General features: G+C 50.8%; 2 protein-coding genes across 2 annotated transcripts; both read right to left on the bottom strand.

Moving 5' to 3' along the window:
• Positions 1-9,144: 9,144 nt before the first annotated feature.
• Positions 9,145-10,121, bottom strand: LOC144246112 (NK1 transcription factor-related protein 1; the record flags this gene model as incomplete). The annotated part of the gene is made up of 1 exon (XM_077782570.2): positions 9,145-10,121. A coding segment is annotated over one exon (834 nt), but the record flags the coding sequence as incomplete, so codon positions are not given.
• A 3,843-nt stretch (positions 10,122-13,964) lies between these two features.
• LOC146767513 (NK1 transcription factor-related protein 1-like) lies at positions 13,965-14,452 on the bottom strand. Its single transcript, XM_085578479.1, has one exon. The coding sequence runs from the start codon at positions 14,450-14,452 to the stop codon at positions 13,973-13,975; it is 480 nt and encodes a 159-aa protein (XP_085434605.1). The 3' UTR covers positions 13,965-13,972.
• Positions 14,453-20,556: the final 6,104 nt, after the last annotated feature.

A 20,556-nucleotide genomic window follows, 5' to 3' on the forward strand; every position in this document is an offset into this window, starting at 1 on the left:
TGCTAGAAGAAGAAGTTTAAGAAGGCATCTCTCTCCAAAGATCAGTATACCTTCACTAAATAGAAAACTTTTTATGTTCAAAAATATTAAATAGATCAATCTGCTTTTTTGATACATCACACTTCTTGTGTGTCAGTTTACAAATTTGAGATCCTGGGCTCACCGGTTCAAATGTTGCTCACCTGTCCCTCTGACATTTCTACTGGAACTTTTCCTGTCCTCGGTTTCTGGGGGAAAAGAATAAATGGAGGTATCATTCACATTATCTCTGTGTGTGCTTTTGTCTTTGTAACTCGCTCCAGCACCTTTGCAATTGTACTTCTGCTTGCTGGGGATGCTGTGTATGATTACCTGCACACCTTGAGGTGATTTGACCCTTAGAGTGTTGTTAAGGTGAACAGTTGTAATGCATGTTAAATATTGTGTGGCTGAAGGGACTCTGAGCTGTGCTGGTGAATCTGAATCATCCTTTCTCAACCAGGGTTTTGTCAGTGGGAGAAACAAGAACTGTAAGCAGACTTCTCCATGGTTATTCTACCTGAGCGCACAGTTACACCTGGGGAGTAAAAGCCTGAAAGGGGAAAAAAAAGATCACAGTATGTACCATGCCAGACCATGTATGGTCTGGCACTCAAATACAAAGCATTTAGTGGCATAAATGAGCTTGGTCTGGACCTTGAGAGCAGGGATTCTGAGTGAAAGCCACCCTTCAGCACATCACTGAGGTTTCTGGGGCAAGGTGATGAGCCCATCTCATCTTTTGCATGATGTCTTGTGACTCCATTTTCTCTAAACTCACTCGAGGCTTGGCTTTATCAACCTAGGTATGGCTGAAAGTTTGTATTATGAAACTATAACATTAAAAAGTTACTAGAAATCATGGTTAAAATATTTATTTATAGTTTCTTTCTTATTGGCAATCAAAACATACAAATGGGGTTTGTAAGCAGTTCTGCATGGATTATGCCACACAGAACAATTTTGCACACTGGGGGAAAGCTCCGGTTAATCAAAGTAGGCATTATTGGGGAAAAAAGAACAAAGAAAGCAACTTTGTTTTGTGGAAAACAAAAAGTAAACCTGTTCCATTTGAAGTGGTTGTGGAAGTGGGTGATGAGGGTGTTACTAGTTATAAGGAGCCTCTAGCCAGAAGCAAGAGGTGTTGGATCTCAGGAGCCCAGCCAGCACAAGCCCAGTTCAGGTGTGTCACAGCAGAGGCACCTGGTGTCTCCCACTGCACAAAAGCCTGGCTGTGGTGCAGCCTGTGGGGCTCATCCAGTTCTGTTAGACACATTCACGGCTTTACTCAGAGCTGATGTGAAGGTCTCCGTAGGTTGTGCACCACAAGAGGTCGGGATGTTACTTCAGTGATGAGAATCGGCCATTTCAAGCCACGCCTTTTGGAATGCCTCACTCCTTCAGCAGTCACTGCTCTGAATAGGCGATGGCAATCGTGGTGCACCCAACAGCTCCTTCTGGAGCACACGTTCAGGAGGTGGAGTCCAGGTCCCTTCTCAGCCTCAGAGGTGACAGTCCCGTGTCCTGGCTCAGGGGACAGCCCAAGCCACCGGCAAATTAAAAGCAGGAGAGCTGATGGAAGACAGCTCACATCACCCTTCCTGTGGGGACTGGAATTGAACCACCATGAAGTTAAAACTGCTTCATGTAGGGAACTAAAGAGAGTAAAATGTCTCTGCATATTACAGTCTCAGACTGGGACAAGGGAGGGCTAGATCTGCATGCTTGTTCCTTTGACACCTGCCAGGAAAAACACTGAACTTCATGGATTCAGGAGAGAGCTTCCTCATGGATACTATCAGCAGGTAGATCAGCCCTCAGGACCCCATGGACACCAAAGCCAGAGGAAAGGGTGTTACTGTAGTAACTTCTGCAGAGCAGTTTCTCCATGTCTGTTCTAGGATGCTCTGGGACAGCTGCATTTAAATACACCCCAAGCAGGTAAGAGCATTCTGCTCCTGGGTGAAAATAACACTTGAATTTGCATCTACAAACAATCGAGTTCTGCTCCAAGCAGTGCCCAAGGAAGACTCGATGGTGCTGGGAGTACAGAGGGAAGTGAGAAAGAAAAAACAGAGACTGGAAGTCTCACCTCCAGGGAGAGGTGAGAGGAGCTGAAGGTGAAAATCAGGGTAACATCCTTCCTGCCAAGAGCACCATCACACACCCCCAAACAAGAAAACAACCTTGACAATAGGAACAGAGTCAGCCACAAGTTACCTGAAGGTCCACCAAGATAAAAGGCAGGTCTGGAGCCAAGGCAGCAAGGAGAGATCAGGGTGAGAGTCAGCTGCAAAGCCAAGCACAGCCCAGCACCGGGGCTCAGGCAGGAGACCCCACTGAAATGCAGCTCCCCTGCAACCAGCTGGAGGGTGCAGGAAGAGGCTCCTGCTGCCTCTCTCCCAGCTTAGCTTTTCTCATTTCACCTGAGCCAAGGTGCTGCAGCTGTGCCACATCAGGGCAGAGCTTTAGCACCTGCTGGGGTGTGGGATAGGGACTAGGAGGATTGCAAAGGTGCTGAGAGGATAAGGAGAGAAATTAGATCCTGCTGGTACATTCAGAGCCCTCAGAGCATCCCTGTTACTGGATGTGGTAGTGGTCCTATTAAAAAATCCCCTATAGAAATTGAAGGAATTAAGAAAGAAAAAAAAACCTCAAAGTAGCAGCCTAGGTCAGACCAGTCTGACCCCTCCCCAGCCAGCAGTACTTCCCCACCCCTTCAGCTGAGAGAGATGTTAAAGATCCCAAAACTTAGCACATCCTCTAGAAAGTACATGTGGATGAGAGCTAGGGCTGCCTGGCAGCTGGACAAATTGTGGCCTGTGGGAAAAAGTTATTCTTCCAGGTGTGGGAGTGGGATGCTGCCCCTGAAGGAAAGGAAGGAGAAAGATCCTTTAATTACTCATGTTTCTGAGTTGATGCTTTCCCTCTTCTGCTTCAAAGCTGATTGAGTGGAGAAAGAAAAGGATTCATGTCCTTGCTGAGCCTTTGCTATCAGCTGGGTCGGGGGAATCCAGAGCCTAAATGCCAGCTCAGGGGAGTGGTGGGGGCACAGGCTGTGCCATGCCTGGAGGAGAGCACGGGGTGTTTGTGCTAGTGTCAGGCTGCACCAGAGCCTGGGCAAACTGAGCTGGGCTTATGTCAGCACAATCTGTTCCTCCATCTCTACATGTCTGTGACTGAAATACCATAATTTGGCTTTCTGGGTAGACTTCCCCTTGCTTTTCTGCCTGCCAGTGCCATGAGCAAAAACCCAGCTCTCCTGTGCCACGTGTTCCTATGTTTTTCCATTCTCATGAGGAATCCTCTCTGTTGAGGGGTTAAGGAAAAATCTTATTACATTTTTTTTTTTTAGATGTGGTGCTAATTAGTTTAGATGTAATGAGCAGCATTAGACTTCTGGTTGCTTAGAAAGGGATTGTTGAATAACCATTTCTGCCGACATTCCAATTTGCATAATGACAAGGTGTTGGCATTGCATCCACCATTAATTTGCTGTATTTATAATGCCATTATGGAGCCACTCTTATCCTCACGCACTGTAAAAGGTATATGGAAATATAATATATGATCCTGCTTGTTTGGAAATTGCTTTTGGATATCTTTGAATTTTTGTAATAGTATTTTTGGCAGCTGAAGGCTAACAGCATCACCAGGAGAGTCTGCCACATGGTTTCACTAGGGCAGAAATTAAATGCTGCTTCCACATGTGCAGGAGAGTTTATTTTCACCAGTGCTGGAGCAGAAGCAGCAGAGGTGAGTGTGATCAGGTGTGCTGCAGAGCGTGCTCAAGGCAAACACAGTATTTCACTCCAAATCACCCCTACAAGGCATAATGCTGATGCTTGAAGTCCCAAAGAGCATCCTTAATCACAACTCTCAAAACATTTAACAGGTCACAGAGAGTGCAGCTTGGTGCTATGAACTCTTGGTCAACACAAGGAGTTGGAGGAGCCCAACCAGCAGCTCATTCAAATGCTCTCTTCCTGCACTTCTCCTCCCCTCCTGCAGACTTTGGGAACCAAGGATCTGGAAATAAATTTGTCACTCTACCTATGTTACAGTGAAAAGTCAGGAAAGAGTCCCTGTATGTGCAGGATGAGTTCTTGTAATCTATGTGTGTGGTTACAGAGAAAAAAAAATTACAAATAAAGAAGAGCAGTAATTTATTAATTTGTATTAAGTTTAGTATAATTATTTTGCTTCTCTTGAAAAAGCAGCAGTTTACCAAAGGGGGTGAATATTTACAGTGTAAACCATCACCCCACATAAATGTTACTGTGACAATATTTCAGTTCTTTGCTCTGGTGTCATCTCTCCTTCATTGTCACTGTAAAATGTTTCTGTGTCATTGCAGAGAAGAAAATCTAGAAGATGTATTCTAAAATAAAGTCTATCACTTTGTGTGAACATGGCTAGTTTTAGCTACCTGAACCTGTGTCACATCATAAGAATAAATTAGTAAATCATGTACAGATATTGCCTGTCCCTTCATGTCCAGACTTTTATGTTCTGGCCATGCTCTGGTTTCTGGCTGCTTCTCTGTTGATACAAGGCTCATCCATAGGATTTCCAGCATGAACAGCATTTCTCCTGAGTGGGCACATGGCTGTAGCTTTCCAAGGCTTTGATAACCTGTTTTAAAGCTTATTCTGTATCATGAATTCACATCTCTGCCAGACAGCATCAGGAAAAGAGAAAGAGCTCTTCCTGTCAAGGTTCTTTTGGCTGTGACAGCCCCCATTCTGTCCACCTGAGATGGCTTTAATGTGAGCATGTTAACAGAACATGAGTGTGTGAGCAAGAGGGAAAGAAGTAAAAAACCCCACCAGCTAGAGAAGAATGTGGTTTATGTAAACCATTTATGTAAGCCCACTTTTAGTGACAAACTGATTATGAACCTCTTTTTTTACTTGCCTGTCCCCTTCATCCCCAGTGTCCCTCTGCCTTGATTTACCTCCCAGGGGCTGGAAAATCTTCCAATATTTAAAAAAAAAAAAAAATCTTTATTTTATTTGCTGTTAAGAAAGGCTCTACAACAACCATATTTACTTGGTTCTCTTTGAGACAGAACCTGAAGACCAGAAATGCCCAAACATTGTAAAATAATTTTCCTTTGAGTATTTAAGTTCAACTGTTTGAGCAGAATTAATTTGTCAGGAGTTAATAAATATTTGTTAATACAGCAGATTGCAAACAGACATCATGGAGTATTTTTGGAAAATTGATTTAACTTTATACAGCAATGCTTTATTTTTAACATTTCTCTTGTGCAGTATAAGACATGTAACATGACTGAGTTCAGTCTGAAACAGAACTCTGAAATACATGTCAAAAAAGCTCTAAGAATTAAAAAAGTAACTCACTGCACCCTGCTCAAGTGGAAACAGCTCAAGGATTTTTTTTCAGGTGATAGTACAGAACTGGTTTGCAATGACATTGTGAAACATCATTGCTGAGTGAAATCCATGACACAAAATATTTTGAAATATTTTTCACTTCTCTTTCAATGTTTGGAATGTATCTGTCTGTATTTATGTGGGTTTTTCTGTTGTTTTGATTATAAGACATTTTACTGAACAACTGAAATTTGTTCAGTATAAGCTGAAGTTTATGAAGTAAAATAGAGCAGTTTCCTTTTTTAACCTCATTCATTCACAGAGTGTACAATAGTAAGATGCAATTAATATCTGCATCTTTTCTTACTAATACAGGTTTGCACCCTTGGATTTAACATTGATTTTATGGGAATTAGTCCAAAAATAGGCTGATGCCCTGGATCATCTCTGGTACCTGCCAAAGACATCACTTGAACACACTGAATCAGGGTTTGAATGTGCTGCTCAGCCTGTCAGAGCTGAGACGCTGCCCTCTGGCAAAGGCTTTGCTCAATGTCCCCTTGGATGTGTTCCATGTCCTGAATCCCCTAACACTTTAAATTTTATGAATGAATAATAAAGTAATTAAAAAGACAGTTTGACTGACAGAATGGACCAGAGCAAGCGCCTCCAGCTTGTGTCATAACCCTCATCCCCTCAGTCAGAATGTTCTCCTTGTTCTGTTCCAGGCTCGTTGATGATTCATGGAAAATGAGCCCTGTGCAGGAACACCAGGGACACCAGACAGGCACCACATGGGAATTGTCTTTTGGGACTTTCTGGGGGATCACTGTGGGAACTTGGGGGATTTCTGTGACTACCTAAAGGGACAGCCTCAAATGCTGCATCAAGCCCTGTTTGACTCTCCTGCAGAGCTGGAGTGTCAGCGGGCAGGAACACGGGGGATGGAGGGGGAGGTTCAGGCAGGTGAGAGCATTTTGCTTTAGCACACCAGGGGCTGAGCACTCACACCTGAGATGTTCCTCAACAGCTGCCCTGTGTCGATACCATCATGCTTCTCACTGTCAAGTTTACACCCACACACTCTGATCCACCACGAGGCAGCTGCAGAGTTTGGTCCAGGGAGATTATTTGACCTGGCTCCTTGGTGTTGGTGCTCCAAACGCCCACCGGACACAGACAGAACCTGTGAGCAGAGTGTAAAACATGCCCTACACCACTGCAGGTGCTGCATGCTGGGGAAGACACGCACTAGAGATGAGGCTGTGCAGCTCTGCTCTAGAATTTTATGATCTCAGACTTCTGGATGAGGCACTGGAGCAAGGGTTATCAATAACTTCCTAAACTATGCTGAGAAAGATACCTGCGGCTCTGTTTTCAGCACTGCCATAAAATGTGAGAAGCCTTGTTAAATCGCATTTAATGACTGGGAATCTCAGGTTAACTGACTCCTTCATCCAGCAGCTGTGAGTAATAATACTCACATGAGCAGGTTTCGCTGGCAGGAGGCTAACCAGCCTGGAGTGGAGGAATCGTGCACTCCGAAGCTCTGGGCAGTTCCTGCTGGAGCCAAATTATTTCCCACTGCTAGGGAACTGCTTGGAGCTCCTGGAGTGCAGACAGGGGTTGAATTATATCTTTATTCAGCTGTGCCATGCCTCACCTGAGCTAACAGTTTGGCTGCTCGTGGCACTTATTCAAACCTGGTGCACAACGGTGTAGTGTGAGAGAATCTCCCCAGTGCCTGTTTCCCAGTTTAGCTGGTTTTCTTCTACCAGTAAGAGCTGTGCACAGCAGTACTCCAAGCGTTACTACTTGTCATGTTTTTCCCTGGAAATTTACTTCGGAACTCTTTTCATCTTAAGAGATCTTATTTTCACCAATACAAATGAGTCTGGTCAGAGACTCTTGGTGCTTGTACCCTTCTGCACGCGGGGAAGTGAGAACCCGGAGCATCCCGCATCACCTGGAGCTTCCCGCATCCTCCCCGCGGCTCCCGCAGGCTGCTGGACCCCGCACCCATCGGCAGCAGGAGCCACAGACCCGGCGGGTCCGCAGCGCGCAGCCGGCTGCGCTCCCCGCTCGTCTCCAACGCCGGCGGTCGCGGCAGGTTTTGTTCCCACGGGAGGGCTGAAACATTTGATTCCATTCTAGAGGGAGTGGGATGAGGCTCCGGAGCGCCCGGCCGTGCACAGTCCCAGATGGGAGCCAGGCTGAGGGCACCGGGAGGGAGCAGGGGAAAGGAGCTGAGCGGGGAGCCAAGCTCGGACACCCCGGCACCCGCCCGGGCAGCGATGCGGAGGCGGGTGCCGAGAGGAGGATGCTCTGCTACCCAAAAACTCCTCCGGAGAATACCGGTGTCTTAGAATTACCCGCTAAAACAAAACAAAACAAAAAACCCCACACCAAAAATTAGTGGAAAATGAAAGCTCTTCCCCAGCGTGAGCTCTGGAGTCACGCAGGGAGAAGGGGAACGGGGCACCAGCGTCCCTGCGGCAGCGGGCTGGGGCTGCTGGGCCGGCGGAGCCACCTCGGGGTGCTCACAGCGCTTATAGAATTTTTCTTTGAAAGTAAAAAAAAAGTATTATAAAAGACCAACTTTGATACGAATTTAAAAGTAACCAGAGGAGCGGCGATGAAAAGATTATTTTATTTTTAAAGTTGTGCAATCTGAATGAAGGAGCCGATTTATTAAATTTACATAAATCCAAAATATCGGACTTCCCACTGGGGGAAACAAGGCAGAGATGTCGGATTCCCTCTATATATGATATTTATTTTGTTCGTAATACTGCGCAAATCGGCAAAGCCAATTAAGAAAATGCAAACAAGGAAACTAAGAAGGGAAATACCCTCCCTCGTACAAGAAGAATAAAGTTTATTTGCGTATTAGAAATACGCTCTCAGAGTAAACGAAAAGAAAAAGGATGATGCAAGACATCCGTCCGTGCGTCTCATGAGGCAGGCGTTTTCCAGAGGAAACTTGACTTTCAAAGATTCACCCGAAAACCAGGGACTCGCCACCACGGAAAGCGCCGTTTCTTTACAGTTTATTTATTGATTTAAAGTGTTTAGCAAACAAAGTGCTCTCTTTATCACCTCTTGCTCTTACTCCCTCGTCTTATACATTAATTATAAAGTTAAAACTTTTTTTTTTTTTAATTTTGTAACAACCAGAAATATACAGAAATGTTTAACGTAAAAAACCAGCCCTGCACCCCAGGAGCCGCCCTCGCCGCCCCTTCCCGGGCGGGACCCCCGGCCCCGCTCGGGGGTCGATGGACAGTGACGTTTGTAAAAAATATCCTTCGTCACCGTGAGGTCACGGGAAGGGAGCGGCGCGTCTGCTTCTGCAATGTCCAGGGACAGGACCGATAGTTCTCCGTTTTACCCTGAGAGTCAAATGGGTACATAAACTTTGTTTTTTTTTTTTCTTTTAAAGTCTTTCGCTAGTGGCCAGACTAGAATAAAAACAAAGGCAAATAATAGTAATAATTATTATTAAATGAATTAAACCCACATAGCAACGAGGGACGGTGAAAATAAAAATACAGGTAACGATGATTTACATCTACTTGTATGTACACGGGGGAGGGAGGTTACTCCTCCTCCTTCCCTCAGCAGCGCAGTCCGGACACATCGCGTACAAAAAGGGTCGTAGAAAGGCCCGAGGGCGGGGGAGCCTCCCGCGGGGTCCCGGGAGCCTCTGGCCGCTCTTTTCACCCCCCGGGGTGGGTCGCAGGAACGCGGGGCTGCCTCTTCCCCCCGGTGTCGCTGCTCTCGGTTCTTGGTTTCACCTCTCGGCCGCGGGGTTTGGGGCTTCGTGCGGTGAGCGACCCCCAGGGCCCGGCCGGGCGATCCTCGGAGGGGCGGCGGGCACAGCGGGAAGGAGCCGGGAGTGAGGAGGAGAAGGAGGAAGGAGCGTCGGGCTTATAGGTGCGGGGTGTAGAAAGCCGGAGCGCCGTAAGTCTGGGAGCCCAGGACGAAGGGCGAGAGGACGGCGGGGCTGGGCAGGAAGGGCAGCTGGGCGGCGCAGACCAGCCCTCCGGCCGGGTGCCCGGCGTAGCTGCCGGGGCCGTGCATGGAGAGCGGGGTGCCCATGGGCGGCGAGTGGCTGAGGGGGCTGAGCCCCCCCGGCAGCGCCCCGCCGCCCAGCCCGGCCCCCGCCCCGCCGCCGCCGCCGCCGCCCGTGGGCGCGCTGGTGTCGGCGCCCGGGTTCTGCTTCTTCCACTTGGTGCGGCGGTTCTGGAACCAGATCTTCACCTGCGTCTCGGTGAGGCTGAGGGACAGCGCCAGGTTGAGGCGCTCGCAGACCGACAGGTACCGCGTGGATTTGAACTTGTTTTCCAGCGCCACCAGCTGCTCGTAGGTGAAGGCTGTCCGCGCCCGCCGGGGCTTGCCCGACTTGGAGTCCGAGCCCGTCCGCTTCCTCTTGGGCTTGGCCTGCGGGCCGGGCTGCGCCCCGACGGGCGGCGCCGGCGGGGGCGGCGGAGGGGGCGGCGGGGCCGGGACCACCCCCGGCTCGGCCGCCTCGGCTCGCAGCGGGCCCGGCTCGGGCTCTCCGGGCGCCGCGGGGCCGGAGCTGCCGCTGCTGCCGCTGGTGCTGCCGCTCTCCTCGCTGCACAGCTCCTCGTCGTCCGGCAGCTCGCTGTCGGGGCTGCGGCTCGGCCGGCTGCTGTAGTCCAGGTCGCACTCCTCGGTCTTGTAGAGCTCCCCGTCCTCTGCGGACAAGCGACAGCCGCTGTTAGGGCTCGCCGCCCGGCCCGGCGCCCGCCCCGCCCGCCCTCAGCCCCGCCGGTGCGGCCCCCGAGGCGAGGCCGGCCGGGAGAACCCGGGAGAACCCGTCCGCCCTGGGGGTTCCCCACCCGGTGTCCCCGCTGCTCTTGGGACAGGACTGCCCGGGCAGCGGGGCCGCCCGGCCCGGCCCGGCCCCGCCGGCCCCTCCGCCCGCCGTGGGGATGCGGCCGGTCCGGGCCCCTCGGGTGCGGGGATGCTGCGGCCGCCCTGAGCCAGGGGTGCGTGGGGGACAGGGCGAGGAGCTGGGCAGAAGCGGTGGGGATGGGGGTCGGACCTGCAGCTCTGGGGCCGGGAAGGGGCTGTCCAGCCCGGGAAAGCTGTGCCAGCGCTGCCCCTTCCGAGCCACCCACCTCCGGCAAGAGCCGGGACGCAGCCGGGATAGGGGATGTACCCTCCTTCCCACGGCCGCCAGCGCGCCCACCAAACACCCGACGGCTGGAAAGGCCTTTGGGGAGGCAGCAGGGCGAGCATCCCCGGGGTGCCCGGAGGGGCAGCGGGGCGCTGGCAGGGGCGAGGAGAGGCCGGGGAGAAGCCCCTGCCCGGGCCGAGCCAGCCGTGCCTGGGCAGCGGGCAGCAGGGATGTCAAAGAGCCTCTAACAATTTTAGTGACGGAAATCTCCGAATCGATGGGCGATTTGCTGGGTTTTGCTCTGGCATTTTTAACCCTTCCTGCGTCTGGTTTGACCTCTTGTCACTTCCCGAGATGGAAGTATTAAAGTGGAGTAAATACTTGTATTGATTAGCAGAGCAGATACAAACTTAATTAAACTCATTTTGTGCAATGTACAAACTAGTTAACGGTCATTTAATTTATTTGGGTTTATATTACGCTCCAATTAACGGGTCTCCATCGGAGAACAGGGTAATTATCCGATATTTAAGGCTATTGGACTTCTGCTGACGATTCCGTCATTATGAAGCCCGAAAGCAAATCGCGTTTTCCGGAGAATCGGCTCCTCCTCATCCTGGCCGGGCCCGGGCTCCTTCGGGGGAGCGAGAGGCGAATCCTCCACGGGACGGGGCTGGGGGAGGCCCCGCGGACAGGTCGGGGGCTGAGGCCCGTGAGTTCCGTCCTTTTCCACCGGTGCTTCCAGACACTCCTAAACTTCCCTACTCTCGCTTCTGCAACGGGGCTGTAGCTCCGGGAACCTCTAATCAAGGACTCCTTTAACTTGCTTAACCGAGATACGCAAATAGGAAATGAATCGCTGGTCTGTCACCCTTATCCCATCCACATTTGAGATGTTTTTAATCGCCCCCAAACCTGAACACACCTCAAATTTACTCCGTATCCTCACGCCGGACACCCTAATTCCCGCATATAAAATGAGGGGTGGTTTTAGAAGAATGTTTTGTTTAACGCGCTGATTTCAGATATGGCTGGTTGAGTAGAAGAAATAAGGGCAGAGTATTGTTGTCCTTGTCACTCCGAAAATATCCCTTAATAACTCAGGGTTCATTAAGAACCCTTTCCAGCTTTCTGTTCAGGTCAGAGCATGGAAAACGACGGCGATTGACGCCGAACAGAAGAGAACCGGGTCGCTTTTTTCCCAGCCCGACCCGGTGAGTGCAGACAAGCGTCCTGCAACCTGTAGGACCTACTAGAAATTGCGGGGCGTAATTTTTTACAGCAGAGGTTTATAGAAAGTGCGTGAAGCTGCGCCTGCGGGGCAGACTCGGGGGCTGGGCGCAGCCGCAGCACCCACACACGGACCGGACCGGGGACCTGCAGCTGGCAGCTTCGAAGTTGCATTTTCCGTCTAGGGAATCCCAGCCGTTGGTCAACTAAAATTTTTAAGACAAAAAAAATGTACCGCGAATAGAATTGGCGGCGGAGATGGACGCCAGGCTTGTTGGTTTTTCTGTTTGTTTTGTTGGTTTTTTTTTTGGTTTTTTGTTTGTTTTTTTTTTTTTTGGTGGGGGGGAATAGGATAAATGGTAATTTAATGGAGAGTTTAAACTGTTATTTTAAACATTAAAATAGTCTTACGAGCGGCAATTGACGGGCGCTGTTTTCACTCTCCTTTGGCCAGAAATCCTTTGCATTTTTCGGAGGGGTTGGTACTTTTCCAGACAGAGCTACTTTTCAGAGCACTTCTCTTAGATTAAGCCACCACTTGAACTAATATTTAATACGATGGGGAAAGAGAATAATTAAATTTCGTGATTTTCGAGCAGTCCCAGATCTATTTCTGGCCACTGCCATAACATTAAGGCAATGTGACCGAAGGAGTCCATCTGTGGAGTGTCTGGGAAACTTGTCAGCGGGCGAAACGCACCGCGGCGTGATGCCTCCAAACATATTTATTTTGAGAGAAGAGATGGAGTTACATTTCTCTCCTTGTCTGGAGATAAAAGTGTGAGATTAGCGATAGGTTAACCTCGTCAGTCTTTCTGATCGCCCAGATCTATTTAATATGACTGAAGTCAGATGAGTTTAGAGGAGCAATTACTCCAGCTCTGCGCTGCTTTTAAAAATCTCTTTTGAATTCTATTAGTGCCCCATTCCTGCTTTTGCTTTACAGATGAAAAATGCGTCATGGCTCAGGCTGAAGCAGATTCCAGACCTCTTTCTCTGCCTAATTTTACTTGATGAAGTCCCGCTATGGCGGGGTTGGAAACCTCCGAGTCCTCTCTCTCCCTAGACACAGAGAAACTATTTTTCCTAAACCGAGGAGTTTATCCCCTGAAGTTTGCTGCCTCTGCTTTCCCCTCTCTAGACACGGAATAACTATAGATATTTTCCACAACAACAGCCTTTTGCCGGAAACCCTCCATGATCCCCAGAGTCTCGGTGTTTAGAGGTGAGAAAGTTGGGATAGTCGGACCCAGAAAGAAAAAGCAATCTAGAGCTTGGGTCGAATGCAATTCCCGATCAATAGCGAGCCCTAATAAGTGTAATAGGTTTTAATCGAGTAATTATCCGAATTTTGACCCTATAATTTAGATGTTAGGGAAGAGTTTGCAAGGTGCTTGAAAGAGATATGCACAATTCGATAATAGGATATCGATCCAAGCAGTCCTACATGCCACTCTGGGGCGATTTTCCCCATTATCCAGCCTCTTTACGCTGCTAAGCACATTTTACCTTAAATGTAATCGAAGGAATTTAATTGTTTTTCCAGAGATAACCAGCATTTTGTCACAATTAGTCTGATTTGTCCTAAAAAAGCCAAGGGGAGAGAGAAAATTGAATCTGTCGCCCAGAGCAACGGGCGGCAGCGGCGGGGGGAGGACGGGAGAGGGGTCCGGGGCTGGGGAGAGGAGACACAAAGTCACCAACGCCTGGGGGGGCCCAGGGGAGGTGGGGGTACCAAGGGAGAGTTTTCGCACCCTCGGGGCCGGGACTCCGGCCCTCCGCGGCTGGAGGAGCCGCTTCCAAGTTTGCCTGAGCCGGAGCTCACAGGGAGCGTGGCTGTCCCTGCGAGGAGGAGGAGGAGGATGATGGTGGGGTTCCTCCCCGGCCCAGCCAGGCCGGCATCCCTGGGGTTGATCCTGCCGCTCCCGGGGGGACACGGCACGGACAGCTCCGGGTGTCCCGCCCGGCGGCGCGGGGAGCGGAGCCCGGCCGGTGCCGAGCGCCGGACCCGCCGCCCCCTCCGGCCTCTCCCGGGAGGATGCCCGGCTCCCCCCTTGCATCGCCTGGCTCAGTATCCCACCTCTCTCCATCCAGCAGCAGCAGCGCAGGGAGCATTCGTCCTTCCCCGGTGCCGGCTCCCGAGGCTGCCGGCGGGGGAAGGACGCGATGTCAGAGCATGCGAGACCCTGTTGGGAACTCGGGGCAGCCCCCGGCTCGGAGCGGCTCCGAGCCCCCAGACCTACTTACTGATCAGCTCTGCGGACTTCTTACACGCGTCGAAATCTTCGGCGAGAGCCTTTTGCTCGGCCAGCTCCGTCCCTGAGTCCTCGGGCTTATCCTCCGCCCCCAGCGTGAAGTCGGTCCCCGCCGATTTGTACAAGCCCGCGCACTGCCGCCGCTTGCTGTTGAACTTGTTAGGGTCCAGGATGTCGAGCACGGAGAAGGAGGTGGTTCTGTGCACCATGGGCAGCGCGGCCACTGCCCCCTCTTGTCCGGGGGTGTTGCTCTGGCTGTCCCCTTGCCTGTCCCGGCTGGCAGGGCAGTAGAGCGGCAGCTCGCCGCCGGCCGAGAGCCGCTGCTCCCCGCGGCCGTCCATCCCTTCCCCGTGGCAGCCGCGGGGCTCCGCGCCGATGCCGGCCGCGGCCGCGGGGGCTGTCACCGCCGCTGCTGCCGCTGCCGGGATGGAGATGTCACCGACCTTGTCTCTGCTCACATTCATGACTCTTTCCAGAGCCCCTCTCGGTTGCAACTTCTCCCCCCTGCCCTCCCCTCTTGCTCTCCCCCTCCTTCCTCCGGCGAAGTTGATCTGGAAACTCCTCCCCGGCTCCGCTCCGGCTCAGGACGAGTCGCTGCCTTCAGCTCCCCGGGGCTGCGCTGGGTCCAGCCGCCGGGAGCCTCCGGGGGAGGCAGGGACTCACAAAGTGATGCTCGGCTCGGAGCCTCCACTCAGCTGCTCCTTCTTCCTTCTCATCATCCTCGCCAGGCTGCCCAGGCGCTCCTGCCCCCCCTCCCTTCTCTCTCGCTCACACACACGGAGGCAAGGCTGTATCTTATTTATGCGTTCATATTTAGCACTGGATTGTAATTGGCTACAAATTAATCCCTTGCACATAATAGTCTGTAATCTTCATCACTGGAAGAGAGACACGTTGAAAGTGTGTGCCGGGGGGAGGGGGGCAGAGAGGGAGAGAGCGAATGAAGGATGGTGTTGGCTGTGATATACTTGGCTGTCAGCTCTGTTTCAGCACACCTCCACTCATCTGGAAAGCATCTAAATAGCCTTATTTGGAGAAGTGGGAGGAGATGACGCTTTCTTTTAAATAATTGCGGGATCAATATAAAGAAGATATTATACACGGAAAATGGGAACTTAAGGTCTTCCATCCCTAATAGTGGAGTTAGATGATCAAAAGGGGATTGTGTGTGTGTGTGTGTGTGTGTGTGTGCGTGTGTGCGTGTGTGGGCTCAGAGGTGTCAGCCCCCAGCACCTGTTTCCCTTCCCTGCTGGGTTTATTAAATTAGAACAAAAGGAGAAAATTATGGACGGAGGTTTAGCAGTTGGAGCGAAGCTTGTGTCTACGGACGCACACACCCTCACACGCTTCTTTCTCCTCCTTAGCTAATTAATTAAAATTAAATCTCAAATGTAAGTGCCAGGAAAGTGCCAGAAGAAAATTAATACGTTTAAACGGCACAAGACAAAACACGACGATAGATAAATCCTGAGTAGCTGGGAAAAAGGGTATTTTTCTTTCCATGCAAGGACTGGTGATATAACCAGACCTAAGTTCCACTTTCGAAAAATACTCTCTTATTATAAACGGTTTTAATTGTAGAAAATTAAGACACAGGAACAAAATTGTCAGTGAATTATACAACATATTTTCCCACCCCCTACCTAATTTCCTTCCCTTTCGTGTATAGCTGTGTGTTCTTTGATCATATCAATTTCATTCTTGTTTTGGACGCTCCAGTCGCTACTCAGTTTGAATTAGCTGCCAGGAAAAAAAAAAGGTGGGGAGGGGGGTAGGAAAATAGAGAAAGCATAAAAGGAAAATTAGATTTTTTTTTGTCTTTGAGGCTGGTGACACATACAAGGACAGGTCCTTTGCAATTACCGCGGGCAATGATCCTTTAGAAAGCAGAAATTAAAAGTTGGGAGAAATAATGGGTAAAACAATCAGCTTGTAATTTTGGTAGGTCTTGGACATGATTAGTCCATCAGCGGGCTGGGCCCAGGGGAGTCCCGCTGAGCCGGAGCCCACAACAGCCCCCGCTCATATATTATACACCAGCCCTTAGATTTTAATCAGACACCACAACAGTGTCCTTTCTCTTTTATGACTTTATTATGCTTTATCTTTAAATTATAAATCACCTCCTGGGTTGAAATGGTATGTATAATCTCCGATCATGTGTGGGTAATTACCTCTCCCCCTTGTCCTGACCTCACCGACGGGGCTGCCACCAACACACAGCGAGAGCGAAGTTTTAATCTGCGTGTGCACACTCTCACACGAACCCACACCCTGGGGTTTGTTGGCTTGTTTGTTTGTAAACAGCTCCTCTTTCCTTTCTCCTCCGGCCGTGCCTCTGGTCCCATCTTTTCTTTCGGATAAATTTTCCTCACATCACTCCTGCCCGCAGCGCTGGGATATTATTTATGAAAAATAGGCGGTGGTTTAGGTAGATGCCAGTGACTCGGCTGTATCAGATTCGCTGTCGTATTCGACTGTATTTCTACTATTTGTACCTTTTTTTTTTTTTTGGAGGAGGAGGAGGAGGAGGGGAGGGGAGCAGTGGGGAGAGAATGCGGTTATTTGGGGGCAGCGGTGGTAAGAATTTTATTTTATTCCTTAGGTCAATGCCTCTTAGGGGAAAAAAAAAGAAAAATCCAAATTTTAATTGACTCCTATTCCCGAGTAGGGACCGTTCCCAGGCGAGCGGAACCCAGAGCGGCCACATCAGCACGAATTCACGGGTTAGCGCTGAGTGCTGGGAGCAGAATATGCACATCCCTGGGGAGCACCCCCGAACCGAGGACCCCCCTGCTCGCCCCTACGGCTCTCAGGCGCCACCGGGCACCGGCAAACCCAAGCCCCCCTCCGGGAGCCGAGGGGGCGCGCAGCGATGCTGGGCTGGCACTGCCGGGCCCGGGACCCCCGGCCCGCCCGGCGCTTTTGTTTGTCGGCGGTTTAAAGCGAGTGTTATAAAGATGTTCTATTGCTCCTAATCACAATTGATTGTCAATTAGAGCCTCATTTGTGCAATCTCCATCCATCTGCCATCTCTGGTTATCTGTTCACCAGAAAGTTAGCGCTGATTATGGGGCCCTAGATGAGTTGTGACATGTAATATCTCGCCAGTGGTCGGGCCGGGTGACCGGTCCCATCTTCCTCTCTTTCCATTTTCCTTGCAGGATGGACGAGCAACAGCCTCTCCCGAATCACCCGTCCGAGCGATGCTGTCCTGCGGGACCAGCTCAGAGGGTGCCGGGGGTGAGGGGCTGCCAGGGCACCCCCAGACAGGCGGCATCGGCGCCGTGCAGAGCCAGGCCCGCCTATTTTGGGCCCTGATCCCTTGCCCTGCTGAGGAAAGCTCCCACAGAAATGTTTCCTTCTCCGAAATAAATAGGGAATCACGCGGAACACCCTCGCGTTTTTACGAGCCTCCCCGCCGCAGCGATGGTTATCTCTGTAGTTAGGCTGAATTATACCTGCGGGGAGGTGATATTTCCAGAGCCTGAAGGCACCGGTGGCCAGAGCATCTCCCGGGAGCCGCCAGCCCCTCGGTCACCCCGAGCCCCGTGTGTCCCCGGGGAGTCGCGCTTGAGGACGGGACCGATGCCTTGGCTAGGGCAGGGCAGGGCAGGTGAGACCCCGCCGAGGGTCCTGTCCCTGCTGTCCTTGGTGCCCGGTCACCCTTCACACCAGGAGGGAGCCAGGCCGGCCACTCTGCGGGTTCCGGCGTGCACCCTGGTTTTAGCTTTAATAGTTAATACTTATTATCAAATTATATTTCAATGACCTCCAGATCAACGAACAACCTTTTTTTTTTTTTTTCCTTTTTGAATGTTCTCCAGCCATCCCTCTCCCCGTCCCTTGGGGTCTGGAGCTTCGGGTAATTAAGGGCATTTATCGCCGCGGTAAAACAATTTAGCAGCCCTCACTGCGCCGAGGAGGTCGCTCTGGCGGCTGCACCAGGCGCGGAGGCTCCGCGTCCCTCCGCGCTCGGCGCTGCCCGCAGCCCCCGTGCAGCGGGGTCCCGCGGGCGGGGGGCTTTCCACGGCCGTGCCTGCCCGGCTGGGGGGCCAGGACCTCCCTTGGACTCCTTGGACTTCTGGATTAGCCCATATTGTTTCCAAATGCAATCGGGCTCCGAGATCCATCTTGCTTTGAACGGGTTACTCTCGCACTATTATTATTATTATTATTATTATTATTATTATTATTATTATTATTATCATTATCATTATTATCATTATTGTCATTATTATCATTATTACCACGACTAGTATATACTACTACCTTTGCTTCAGGGGTCGCCATCAAGCGCGGGATCAGCCCCTGAGCCTCACACGTGGCTCTTGGTCTCATCCTGATTTTGTGCCCCCCGGGTGTCTCCCCGTGCAGGGCAGAACTGAGGACCAGCGGTCACCTCGGGATTCCTCGGGAAAGTGGGGATCCATCCACACACAGCCCCGAGCTAAAATCAGGGAATTAATTAACTCTAGCCACGAAGGCAAATGATTTAGGGAGAAAAAAAGATTCTGAAGCAGATCTCGCCCTCTATCAATGCGGTGTCAGGTCCTCATAGTAGAAGATTTAAAAGCCCTGGGGATTCCAGGTTAGAGTAGTAATGAGCTTAATTGAGGTTAATGCTTCCTGCACAGCTCCTTGATTATTAAATTAATATTATCACACACATGAATCATAATTAGAAGTTTAAATAATGCTCTAGGGGAATCCTCGGAGGATCTATTAAACAGTTCTCTTCCTCTCTCGGCTCCCTCCCTGCTCCGCGGCAGCCCGAGGGCAGCCCCGGGGGCGGCTGAGGATGGGCGCTGCTGGAGGGGGCGGAGGGGGAGATGTCCCCGAGTGTCACCGCGGGGACAGAGAGAGGGGCAGCGCACTCACGGTCCCTCCTCGCCCTTCAAGCCTCAGCCCGGTGGATCCCCGTTTAACCAGCCGCTCCTCCCCGCCCCCAGCCTCCTAATTTGGGCGCTTATCTCCCAGCACCCGGGAGTTTATATAAAATACTAATGAAGTGCCTTGTTGCCACTTATCGCGGCTGGGATCGGCTCTGCAGGGGCTGTTGCCCGCACCTCGCGGAAGCCGACCCGTTTTGCCGGCAGGAGGCTGCGGGTGCCGCCGGGAGCATCCCCGGGCCCCCGCCGGGATGCGGGGCAGGGAGGCGGGATGTCCCCCCGTTCTTGGCCCGGTACCAGCCCCAGCTCCCATTCCCGCGGCTCCAGCCCCTGGCACGGCCGAGACACGCGTGGGAAGCAGCCGAGGATGGAGGTGCCTTGCCTGGCTGGGGGAGCGCCCCCGATCCTGCCCCCATCTCCCGAGCCGGGAGCTGCAACACCGGGGACCCACAGGCGCTGCAAGGACAAGCGGCTCGATTATCATTAGTATTGTTTAATGTTGTTATTGCTACTACTACTCTTTCTAAGAGAAAATTGAAAAAGGGGGGAGAAGCAGTGGTGGAGGGGGCACACACAACCCCTCTGTATCGTGGGGGCCGTACATGTAAAGGGAAAAATAAAATAAAAGAGAAATCGGATGGCCGGCACACACGCAGCTCTCTCTTTCTCTTTCTATTTATTTTCCTCTCTGTTGCTAAAACATATTGAAGGTGGAGAAAAAGGAAACATTAAGATCAACTGTGAGCCTTGCCGACGGTTTAACGATTTCAAATGAGCTCTGACTCTGGTGAAAATCTGACAATTACCCATCAGGATGGCAGATGATGGTTAAAATTACCAGAAATCAATATTCTCACCGGGTGTCCCAGCCTGATAAGAGAGACCAAGACAATGTTGACTATTAAAGTCGACAGCTTGAGATATTACACTATTAGTTATGCTATTTTTAATAATCTATAATATTTGGGCTATAATTAATTAATTATACGGGTCAGATAATATCTGGGGATGGAATGAGGTCTGAAGGGTCTATTAAGGTTGGTAATGAGAAAGGAGAAATCTAATCTAAGGACGAGGAGCCGTGAAGTAACAAATATACAACAGACTTCAGATAGAGCGAGAGGGAAGGAGAAGGGCTATTGCAGACTCGGTGCACACACCTCTGCTCTGCTCATCTCCCAGCCAGAGGTGCTGCCCCTGATAGCATCTCCCCTGCTCCTTTATGCAGGCACCCACTTCTCGTGGAAGAGGCCTGGCTCTCACTGGGATGCTACAGTCCCTGGGAAGCCAGAGAAGGGAAGAGATTGGAAGGGTATTAAGGAATTAATGCTAGAAAAAAGGGGAAAAAAAAAAAAAAACAACAACCCAAGTCATCTGTATCCATCCTGCCCCTGGCCCTAGCAGCAAATTCCTCTTATTATTGGGATATGGGGACACTTCAGGCAGTTCATGAAGTTCAACCCTTCTTTCAAATACTGCTCTGCCCCTGCTCACAGGTAGGGTCTCACATTGTCCCTGGCATCTAAACAGCCTTCAAGCAGTGGCTTCTGATGTATCTCTACATCCCAATGGCAATAATGGCACATCCATGTGTGTGTAAACATCAGTGTCTGTGAATATATTATATAGGGATATATAATATAATGTATGGATTTTTTCTATAGATACAAATGTTT

The sequence above is a fragment of the Lonchura striata genome, chromosome 4, assembly GCF_050655825.1.
Source record: "Lonchura striata isolate lonStrDom1 chromosome 4, ASM5065582v1, whole genome shotgun sequence".
Classification (NCBI taxonomy): domain Eukaryota; kingdom Metazoa; phylum Chordata; class Aves; order Passeriformes; family Estrildidae; genus Lonchura; species Lonchura striata.

Excerpts from the sequence above, each read along its gene's own strand:
- LOC146767513 (XM_085578479.1), bottom strand. The coding sequence starts at position 14,452 with ATGAATGTGAGCAGAGACAAGGTCGGTGACATCTCCATCCCGGCAGCG.